Source organism: Phallusia mammillata, chromosome 2 (genome assembly GCF_965637545.1).
Source record: "Phallusia mammillata chromosome 2, kaPhaMamm4.hap1.1, whole genome shotgun sequence".
NCBI classification, from domain to species: domain Eukaryota; kingdom Metazoa; phylum Chordata; class Ascidiacea; order Phlebobranchia; family Ascidiidae; genus Phallusia; species Phallusia mammillata.
In genome coordinates this window covers 15,133,209-15,144,783 of record NC_137253.1, presented here as the reverse complement: position 1 = coordinate 15,144,783, position 11,575 = coordinate 15,133,209, and the positions used below count along the sequence as shown (strand labels likewise).

Genomic DNA, 11,575 nt, shown 5'->3' with positions numbered 1-11,575 from the left:
GTTACCAATGCGAATTTTTTATTCAAGAAGCAACCATGACCTAACAAAACCGTTCTAGTGTTCGAGATACACTGTTTCACAGACAACTCACAGAACACATTGTAGGTTTAGTGCCCATGTTTAAAAAAATGCCGTAATCGTAAATGTCGACACATAATATACATTTTAAAAGTACACCGCCTTATACAGTTGAGGTCACATTAGAGCCCTGCACAACAAAGGGGTGCTCCACGCAGGGTTTGATCGTACTAGAGTTTATAGACAGTGGGTGAGTTGCAAGCGAAATGAGTTTAAAAGCCAAAACATATGTTTTATTAATTGTTGCAAAATTTATGTTTCCAAAAATAAAGCAGATTTAACTAACACAAATTCCACTTGATCTTAAGATACCAATAGTATCCTAGTTTGTGTGAAGCCATACACAGTTTGTGTGTAGTCACTTTACTTGATGCTAGCTATGCACGTGCATATTATTTTGCCTATTGCGTAATAATCCAGCACTGCCCGTGCGTAAGCGATGAGATGACAACGAATATAGGCTACAACATTGACGGTTTTTAGTGTCAGGAACCTTTGGTTTTGTGCAAGTAAGTTTTCTTCAGGGTACAATTTGTTTTTCGAAGTACGCTTTGCTTGTTTGACAGTGATTTTCAATATTTTTGAAATCTGATTTTTTCCCAACATAGGCAACCTTATCCATACATTTCATTAAAAAAAATGCCAACCTGACTCATTGAATTTTTGTTCAAAAAGTTAAATCGCTTTCAAATACCGGCGTAGTAAGAAAGAAGTGATAGCGTGAATGGAATGATAGAGCTACTAACACTGAGCATAGGCTTTGGGCCGGTCTGAGAACTTCTGGTAGGTGGCGCAACAAAGCATAGGCGTTTATGGTGCTGACTCGGCAATTATTCTTACCATAAACCCAAATTGCTGTAACAGCACCATAAACGCCTACGCTCCGTTGCGTCACCTACCAGAAGTTCTCAGACCGGCCCAAAGCCTATGCTCAGAGTTAGTAACTCTACCGAATGGAATCGTATGTGAGTCATCACAGTTTAGGGAATCTCCCTCTATTTTGGTTTTCTACTATATAACTATACCCACAGCTTTTTAAACTTGCTAATTTAACTTTGAGCATATTCTGTGGTCTCTATTATTATTATGTACACATAAAATTAGTGACAAATCAAATTGCGAACTTCTCGCTACAATGGGGCAGTTAAGGGTCGAAATTTCCGCATGGTGTCGCCACGCAACAGTTATAGTTGTCATAACGGCACAAACGCGCTCAAATTTAGAGGCCTAAATTTCGCATTTATTCTATTAACACAACTCCACTCCGTCATATTTTTACAAAAAACACTGCTATTTGACAACATAAATCAAGTAGAAATGGATTATTCTAAATGGACAACATACAGATTAAAATCCGAGTTAAATAGAAGATGTACCAAAACAACTGGCAAGAAAGAGGATTTAATTTTAAGATGCGTTGTATTTCTGTTTTTTTTGCAATAGCTTCTTGTTTTTTTCTCTGCATAACTACTTGTAGATAGACTTCAGACTTATGATAGGAATGACAACTTCACTTGTGCTGTGAGCTTGGGGGAGAATGTAGGTAGCAGCTCTGAGTAACAGTGGCCCAAAGTATAGATACTTAAATAACCATCTTGGATCAAATACCACACACAACTGAGGAACAAGTGAAAGTTTATTTTCATTTCAAGTCCACATGTGACAAAATTTCCAACAGTGTCGCGAATTTGTTCGATAGGTGGCGCAACGGAGCATAAGCGTTTATGGTGCTGACTCAGCAATTTGTTTATGGCACCATAAACGCCTATGCTCCGTTGCGCCACCTATCGAACAAATTTCAACCAAGCGTAATGGCGGCTGAATAGGAAGCCCCAAAAATGCATTGCGGGCAATGGGGAGAGAGTGGAAAAATGACGATAATTTTTGTTTTAGACATTTGTACAGCGATTTTTGCAGATATGATTTGTAGATTAATAGGACGCATGTATTCCAGTGTGTAATAACCTATAAATATGCGTAGATTGACTGTGATGTGTATTAGTGTAGGTGTACTGGATATAGGTTATTAAGTTAATGTTGAAATAAATCATTACTAAGTGGAAATAAATGTTTTATTATGCAATATAAGTGGTTTGCGTGCTTTTTTAAGTATTTTAGACATGAATCCAACAAGATGGCTACTTCCTTCACACAAGATGATGTAATTCTTTGTGTGACATTACCTTGTGCTAATCCAAACTGCTGTTTTGACTGTTATCAAACTTCAGGAAATTGTGACCAACATGTGGAATAACGTTTTAATTAAAATCACAAAAAACTAAAATAATATTTCAACTATTTTATCACTATTTGACTTTTTTATCTCGATTGAGTGCATTTGGTTTGGGTCTTTATTATCTTGCCATGGTGATATTATGAAATTTTGCAATTCCATTTTACATTTATGATAAATTTGTTTCCAAACATTTCAGACATAATAGGGTTTATATTTCTCCAATAAGCAACCTTTATTGTCTCTGGTAAAATTCCACTGGAATGTTTCAGTCTCCTCACAAACCCTCAAGCTTTATGACACTGCAAGATTACAATCCAGCCTTTTTCGACAACAAATACACTACAGAGGGATTGGAAACAGATTAAATATTTTTTGTGTGTATACTGTTCTACTTCCGCTGTGTATGTTTTGTAATCATTTCTGACACTGTCTGTAGCATGATATGCTGCACATTTTAAACTTAAACAACTTTGAGGTTGTTGTTTTTTGTTTTGTGAATGCACCATCTGTTATAATGGTGATCATCTGACAAAAAATACAGGATATCTGTATGAACTTGGCTGGTGTATTTGTTGCCTTCAGTCCTGTTTAGCAAGAATTTAAGTGATAACTGGTGTACAGGTGTGTTTCTGCAGAAAATTGCTTATTAAGTAGAATAAAAACAATATTTCATGATTCTGACTGAAATAGTACATAAATAGGCAACTCATTTGGGTAGTTAAACTTGTCCACCCTAACTGCTATGATGTCTTAAATGCATTTATATGAACATGTATCTCTTTGAGATATTAGAATTTTGTTAAGAGTGTAGTTTGAGAATTTACAACATTAGAAAAAAAATTATTCAACACATGTTGGTTGCAAACTGAAAAGGGTAGATTAAATGAGCTAATTGTGAGCTTACTAGATTTATGGTTGGTAACATAGAAGCAAAATAATGTTGAACCTACTACAAAAAAACTTTTAAACAGCCATATTTTAGCTCCAAGACCTTGCTGACAATTAAAAACAGCAGTTTGGATCAACACAAGGTGATGCTAAATAAAGTATCACATCGTCTTGTGTGAAGAAAATAGCCATTCTTGTTGGATTTGTGTCTTAAATATTAATAAATGCATGTAAACTACTTATACTGCACAATAAAACATTTATTACCACTCAATAATGATTTATTTCAACATTAACTGAACAATGTATTCCGAGTACACATACACTAATACACATCACAGTCAATCTACGCATATTTATTGGTTATTAAACACTGGAATACATGCGTCCTATTAATCTACAAATCATATCTGCAAAAATCGCTACACAAATGCCTAAAATAAAAATTATCGTCATTTTTCCACTCTCTCCCCATTGCCCGCAATGCATTTTTGGGGCTTCCTTTTCAGCCGCCATTACGCTTCAATTTGCTTCAAAAATCACCCAACCGTTCAACGGAGTAGCGCGATCCAGTGTTTATAGAGATCAGTGAGCTCTACCCCCCATTGCGCAACCCGCTGGAAATAAAACATGATAAGGGGATTTCCCCTAAAGTGTAAACTTTGTTCTATTTTCTTCGTTTGGAAAACAATACTGGGACGGGACAGCAAATAAATTGGAAAAAAACAACCAGCAATTTTCATAAAACATGCTTAAAAGCAAAATTGTTCCTCTGGAGGAATTGGAGTTTGCCTTTATTGATCCCAAAACAGGTGCTGTTTGTCGATTTGCTAACTGTTAACATTTGTAATTTGTTAGTCTAGTCTAGTGATTTAAATTTGGAATGGTTGATTGTTCGCTAAACGTAATTTTGTTTAGATGAATTGGTGTACCGAAAATCTGTACATTCAGACCTATGCCATAAGACCCTGTCAGGTGTTGAATATTACGCAGTCCCACATCATTTCAATGAAAATGCTGAGGAATTAAAGCAGTATGTACCGGTTTTAGATGACATAATTTCCGATCTCCAATGGCTTTTAATGCTAGATCATCCCAAGTTTTGGTGCCAGGTATTACAAAAAGTGTTTTGTTTGCTACTTTTCCTAGTGCGTGGTTGAATTGAGATAATTTTGTCGGCTGATGCAAATTGTAGAAGCAAAGTTTTACTAAAATATTCACCAAGCTGGAAAAAGCTGTGAATTACTGCATTTTAAACACTTTGGCACATGTGTAAAGTTTGCAATTAAAAAAACACTTCCAGATTTTATTTGAGTTTTTCTTTGTGTATGTTTTATTTGATACATGACTGGCTGCTACTGTTTTTAATTAAAAATATATTATGTGTTTTCATAAATTTAAAATGGCATGACATTTGAGCACAAACTTATGAAGAAAATCGTTTTTCCACAAAAATTTACTTTTACCTTTTTTGTCAAATATTACATCTGAGAGCGCTTGTGATCTTTAGGCACAGCTTCAATCTTATAAAACAAAGATTTTATTCAAACCTGTTAACAACAGAATAAGGCATTAGGAACAAACAAAATACAAAACAGGAGGTCAGATAAATTTTATCACAAAACGATACCATGGCATGCAATGCAAATAACTTTGATAGACTGTTACACATGTTGTTCTTTTTTTTCAGTATTTCATTTCTTAGCATAAACAACTGTTTTGTTATAAATTCAGGTTGCAGTAATTCCTTGTCTTTGTTGTTGTAGGTTGTCAATGATGAATCCGTACATGCTTTGCTGAATTCCTATTTACGAAAAGCACCAAGATACAAGCAGTGTGACCTTCCTGCAAATATCAAAAGAAAGCATGACCTTGTCCACCGTCTAGTTTTTCTGGTGTTTCAAAGGTAAAAGATTTTTATCATGCTTTACTTATTTGGCACAAAAATTGTATAGTTTGTAACATTTCTGTGTATATACATTATAATACTGCTGTTCAAATCAAGTTGGTCAAGCAACAAAAAACTAAGTAACTAAACTGTTTAGATTAGACGGTTCCAACCACATTTTAAAATGTCTGCACACATTTTTGATTGTTGCTGAATACTGTATAGAGTGTACACAGTTTGAATTACTGTGTGGTTGCGAATTAGCGATGGACTCCAATTGATTTCCACCATAAAACTAAGATGATTGCTTATTCATAATTGCCTCAATCTGTTTGATACATTGCAGAATGTCGACAACAAGGGAATCAAAATCTGAATTTATAAGCAAAGAATATTTTGGGCAATTGATTTATGATAATTTTCTATTTGATATTCCACGTTTAATGGACATCAGTGCTTTATATGGAAATCAACATAGTATTAAGTTAGTAAGAAAGGTGGTCAGCTCTGTGTTTGAATGTCAGCAAAGCTATGTCAGCGATCTTCAGCAAGCTGCCAAAACTGTTGTTGAGGTACTATTATTTTATGTTAACGTAGCGATGTTGTATAAATTTATAGTTTTGATGTTTTAACTAGATGTTACCATTCAACAAACAATACACAAACAAAGTTTGAAATGTTTTTTCATGTTTTGTTTAATATTCACTGATGTTAGCAAATTATTCATTGAATGCAATGTGTTAAATTTATAAAAGATGTGATTTGGACTGTTCACTTGTGTATTTTACCATGTGTCCTTATAGTTACTTGTTGGGTATTAAGCAATGCATTGTTTCACCCAAAAGCAAAATATAGCCGAAAAAACACAGTTTATAGTGGTTTCAGTTGTGACTTTTGTGATGTATTTCGGAACATACCTTTCAGATTCTCACCCAAACGGAAAATAAATGTTTAAAAGAGGGTGATGGTGCCAATACCCCAGCTTCACTTGCAAGTGGTCGACCCACTTCACATCTTGAGGAAATGGATGATGCTGACTTCTCTGACCTAGTCCTGTTTTTATCAGACATCACTCACACACTTCAAGCATTTTTGGTGGACGTGTATCCAAAGTGTAGTATTGTGTTTTTTGAGGTATATAAATTATGACTATTATGTAGCTGTGGTTGAATTACAGCACTAATAATAATGAAATTTGTTGTTAGATGATGTCTTCAGGAAAATTTACAATAAATATAACATATATATTTTAGGCCTGGTCTGGATTATCTGTGTTAGTTTATTTACTTTTAATTTTGTTCGAGTGCCTTTTTCCCAATTAAGTCATGGCCCTTTTACACAAGTTGGGCTTTTTTCTCACAATTAAACACATCTACAGTTCTTCTTTTGTTGACTCTTTTTATGGATGAGCTATCATCTGTCACATGGTTGTCTATAACACTTGAAGCAAATAATAGTGTTAACGTACCATTTCCATCTTTATTTTTTTAAATAGTTGTGAAAGTGCAAACAAACAACGGTACTACTGGTATACAATTTTTATTGTGAGGTCTGTAGTTTACCCTAAGAAAAAAAACTTTTTTGTTGCCTGTTTAGTGTGGCACATAGAAACCTTTCAATTGTCTGAAATACAGATTTATATGCCTGTGTTTTAAATAGACTTGCATTTTCATTTTTGTAGGCTGGGTTGGTCAACAAACTGGACACTATATTCTGTGAAACTTTGAAAGCACTAAAGTCGGCATTGCATGAGAGAAAGTCTTGTATTCCATTTCCTACATACCAAGAACTAAACACTCATTTAAAGTTGACTCACAAATCAATTCTAAAAATTGTCCACCATCTCATAAATACTTGTCTGTTAAACCCAATATTAAAAGCTACCAAAGAAGATAAAGATGCCCAAACAGCAATGGCTGAAAGATACTTTGAGGTATGTTACAAGATTTTATTTGACACTGTTTTGGCTTATTGTCAGCGTTCTTTAGGTTTTCACAAATTACTTTTTTTGCAGAACCTTACTTTGTTGTTATCACATCGACCATTAATCAGTGAACTACAACAAAATTTTAATCTTATCAAAGATGTTGAAGCAGTATTGCAGGTCAGACTGTTCGTTTGCATGAAATTAAACTTTATGTTTGTAACAAATTGTTAAATAGTCCCCAACTACGAAGCTGATATGTGCAGCATACAAGGCAGGCAATGGTGCTTGTGATTCAACTTTCTGCGGCTTCTCCACTGAGCCTGTGTATCTCAGTTGGTAGAGCGTGAGTCCCAGGAAGACTCATGGGTTCGAATCTCACCGCAGGCTGGATTTTTCTAGCCTGTGCCTTGCCATGTGGGAATGCTTGGAAGACCAGCTGATTCGGTACACGCGTTTAATAGGCCTGGCGTACAATGATTTATCGATATGTATGCCAGGATCGCTGGTCTGCATCGACGCTTCAGGGCTGATCCCAGTATGAATTCATTAGACATGATTTTTTTGCTTATCACTGCTTTGATCTACCATTTTAGACATGTCATGACATTGAGGCCGCACAACCAGAGTTTATCTTACAAACCTTGAAGGACATTTTCACGTCATCAAGTAAGAACCAGCGAGCCAATGCACCAGTGCAAAATGGGCCCTCAATGAAAAAATTAGTGCCGCAGAAGAAAAATCCATCCACCAAAACTCCCCATGTTGAGGAAAACACAGATGAAGACATGAAAATGATGATGCTTGTGTCATCAGTTCAGGATCTTTTTCATGATCTTGGAGCGACTTTCATTAAGGCCTGCTTAAAGCGTTTTGACATGAATCCTGAGAAAGTTATTCAAATGATTCTAGATGACAATTTACCACCTGACATTCAAAAGATAAACAGGTGAGTTATGTGAAAATCTATTTCATGAGACAGAGTTTATTTTTAAACTTTTAGACATCACCATGGAAACTTGTGGTCTACATTCTAATTTATGTAAACCAGCAAGTCTGATATTGCTGCGTGGCATCTAAACATTTAAAACACAGTATGTAAAGAGGCAGTCGGTGGGTAATGTTGAGTCAGCTTATCTATAGCTTTAGAACAAAACTCTGTTTAAACTTTTAAAACACAAAAGGGCAGTGGAGAGGGGCAATGTTTGATTATATGTATTTGATGTTGCCTGCTAACGACAATAAAACTAGGTCTTAGTATAAAATATAACCTTACAAGCAAGATTTGATTAAAGGTTTGCTTTAACAAATAATAACGTTTTGTTTACTGTACACAGAACTGAAGAGCAAGCTACCTCTGAACCACCTAAGACCGAAATCGTCGATCAACCTTCAGACACAGAAGAGCAACCGGGACCTTCTGGAATAAATGATGTGATTACCGAGCGAAAAAACATTTATGACAATGACCAATTTGACGTGATGACAGCAAATGCAGGAAAATCTGTTGACAAAGGAAAAATCCATCGTGGCAAGAAAGATAAATCTGACATTGAACACTGGGGTGCAGAGAACGAGTTTGAACGCTTACGAGAATTATACAGCAAGTATGACCTGGTTAAAGAAGGGGACAGCGATGAAGAAGATTTCTCACTACCTGGTAAGTTTTGGAACCGTGTTTGCGATCTTATTGTGAACAATGAAAAGCAAACACCATCGTACCCAAGTGATATTACTTAATCAACCACTAAGCCGTGGTAAAAGGCCAAATCGTAAAGAAGAAGTCGGGTGAGTAACAGTATGATCCGCTGCAACTGCACTACCATTAAACTGTGTTACTTGGCGGTTCTAACATTCAAGTAAGGTTTGTGCGCTATCTGAGACGTGACTGTAGGAAAATTGATGTAAGCAATTTTGATTCACCTAACTTAACCGATTTCAATCTTTGCAATTCACAAAATGCAGAACTAGTGGTGTGTTATTTTCTGTCCTATTTTTGGCATCAGTTTATTTAGTCAAAAATATTAGTATAATTTGTCAATAACTTAACCTAGATTGGAACCATTTTACATGTATAATGTAGTACGAGAATCTGCCGTGTACGAAGACGAATATGACGACACGTACGATGACGTCAAAGTTTCGGCGAACGACTTAGATAATGCTGACGATTTACTGGCAAGGAGGTTGAAAGCCCAGCAGATGATTCGACAGGAAGAATCAGATTCAGACGACGAACGGTAAAATACGTGCAATTGTTTTGGGTCATACCAGTCTTATAGGATTTGAATAACCGGCAACTGAGCCACGACTCGCGCCATTTCAGCTGGCGTTTTATCCATATATACTAGCACAACTCATTTTACCACCACAAACCTAGCCTCATTATTAAGTGTATTAAAACTTTAACGAATCCGTTTTAGGCCCAACCAAGTGGAAACAAGTCGACAGAACTTTATCGAAAATCCAGAGGTTGTAAGAGCGCGCAAGGAAGCTGCAAGACAGCGGAGGCAAGAAGACTTCCAGCGGAAAGCTGCAAGGAAAAAGGGAAAGCCGGGTGAGAAAAACCAGAGCCAACATCCTCCAACTGAAGGAGCTCAAAAGGAAACAAGAAAGAAGAATGAAGAACGAGATAGAAGGAGAAAAGAAGCGAACAAATCATCACGTAGCAACCATAATCGAAAGAGTTTAGCTACACGAAAAGCCGCATCGGGAATGTGAATTAAGCTGCTCAGCATGTTTGGTGTATATTGTTGTCATTGCATAATTTATTCGCTAAAGGTGAATTCGTGGGCAGATTATTTGAATAAAATTTACTTGCGTTAGGAATCGATATATTTACAAATACAATTTTAGTTCTTGTTAACAGAAAGTTTACTTCTGAGTAGCCAAGAAAGTTTACTTTCGATTTGCTGATTAAGGCCGGCCGGAATCTCGAATCAAATTGCTTAGACTCAAAGAAAACAAGTTCCATATTTTTGTAACGAACAAACTTCAAACAACAGGACTAAACCAAAAATTAAGTGGTTTGTTTCGAGCTTTACGTTTTTTTGGTCTGGCGCATCAGCCCTCAACAAGTTCAGTGAGTCTTCTGGCGGCGGTCTGTGCAAACGCATTTGTTAAAGAAATGAGCAGTTTCCTTGTCACGCGTATGTGAGAACACCGACACAACACATAAGGTAAATCGACAAAGTGCCTTAATGTTAATATACAGAACCATTTTGGTTCAGTAAAGGCAATTGCTTCAATTGTCAGTCAGTATCACACCAATTTGCGTTTCCGTTTTAGTGAAACTTTAGAGCAATTGTGCTGCTACGATTTTTGTAAACTTGTGGGAAGAAATAAGTTTAACCGCTTAAATTATTCCCGCTTTTTCCTCGTATTAGCAACGCACCAAATGTGCGACTAATGGCTAAACTTTCAATACCGCCGATTTAAAGCATCATAAATTAATTAATTGTTGTATCTAAAAAAGAGAAGCTATTGTCTTTAACAGGTTGCTGGAACATAAGACATGTTGTATAACGTAAAACATACCACACATGCCGAATACTAGTGACTATTAGGCTTTAATCTCGCTGTTATATGGTAACTAACCGTGGTACTTGGGAAGAGATTTATTCTTAGTGTTGGTTTATTACTTCCATGACAAATTTCCGACAAGTTTAAGAACGTCAGTTTATTTGCTTTTGACAAATTGCTCATCTGCGTTGCAGCTTATGGGAAAACCCGATACCGTCACAAGTTCGTTAATTGTCCTTGTTCGCTTTTACTAACTACTCAGTGAAAGGTATAAAAGCGGAAGAACTCAATTAATTCTAATGCTATATGCAGTGGAGATGAAAAATACAATGGAAAGTACAACCCATATCGAAATCACCGTGGAATAAAATGTTTGCTTAGAACATACACTCAATTCGTCACACAACAGTAAATACCACAAAAATAAAAGTCATAACCATATTGACGAAAATTTTGTGACTTATACTTTACTTACTTTACTAACAGTATATTAGGTTCTTTGCAACGCAGGCGCTTGAAATACATTTTTCAACTGCAAGTAATTATGATCAATTTACCGTAAACAGAAACTACATTGCGAGTCTCACTGTATTCCAACGTTAGGTATAGCAATGTGAGTAAAACAATTACAGTAGCGAGGTGTTTATTCGAGGTACATCGTAATAGAATAACACAATGAGCGAATACGACGCATAAGACGAGAGTCAGAGAAAGAAGGCAATCTGTCCGGTTCGCTGTAGTATGAAGGCACACGATAACAGAAGTGAGAGAGGCCGCTACAATCTTGTGTTTTCTCAAACACATAGAAGGGTTGGTCTATCTAAAGCAGGGGTTGGGAACCTGCGGCCTTCGATGTCAAAAAACATTTTAGGATGTTGATATAGCTGAAAAACAGACCAAAACGATTTTTTTGACCTTTAGTTCACATTCCTACTTGATTAGTTCTAGGGAAGCAGTTTTCAAACTAGAGCCGAATGGTCCCGCAGTGATAAACAAATTAAACGATTTCATAGGACTACCAAGACAAGAGCCCAAGGTT

At 36.1% G+C, this 11,575-nt stretch overlaps 1 protein-coding gene across 1 annotated transcript; it reads left to right on the top strand.

Moving 5' to 3' along the window:
• The first annotated feature begins 3,779 nt into the window (after nucleotides 1–3,779).
• On the top strand, nucleotides 3,780–9,843 carry LOC145214626 (activating signal cointegrator 1 complex subunit 2-like). Its single transcript, XM_080083185.1, has 11 exons — nucleotides 3,780–4,014; nucleotides 4,121–4,314; nucleotides 4,969–5,108; nucleotides 5,437–5,662; nucleotides 6,015–6,224; nucleotides 6,772–7,023; nucleotides 7,105–7,194; nucleotides 7,611–7,963; nucleotides 8,352–8,674; nucleotides 9,098–9,254; nucleotides 9,438–9,843. Exons 1-11 carry the CDS (start codon nucleotides 3,951–3,953, stop codon nucleotides 9,733–9,735), a joined length of 2,307 nt encoding a protein of 768 aa, XP_079939311.1. The 5' UTR covers nucleotides 3,780–3,950; the 3' UTR covers nucleotides 9,736–9,843.
• The last annotated feature ends 1,732 nt before the right edge of the window (nucleotides 9,844–11,575 follow it).

Bases quoted from the DNA above. Each gene is read 5' to 3' on its own strand.
- LOC145214626 (XM_080083185.1), top strand. From the start codon at position 3,951: ATGCTTAAAAGCAAAATTGTTCCTCTGGAGGAATTGGAGTTTGCCTTT. The intron at 4,015-4,120 runs GTGCTGTTTGTC...AATTTTGTTTAG, and splicing joins CTTTATTGATCCCAAAACAG to ATGAATTGGTGTACCGAAAA. The intron at 8,675-9,097 runs GTAAGTTTTGGA...TGTATAATGTAG, and splicing joins AGAAGATTTCTCACTACCTG to TACGAGAATCTGCCGTGTAC.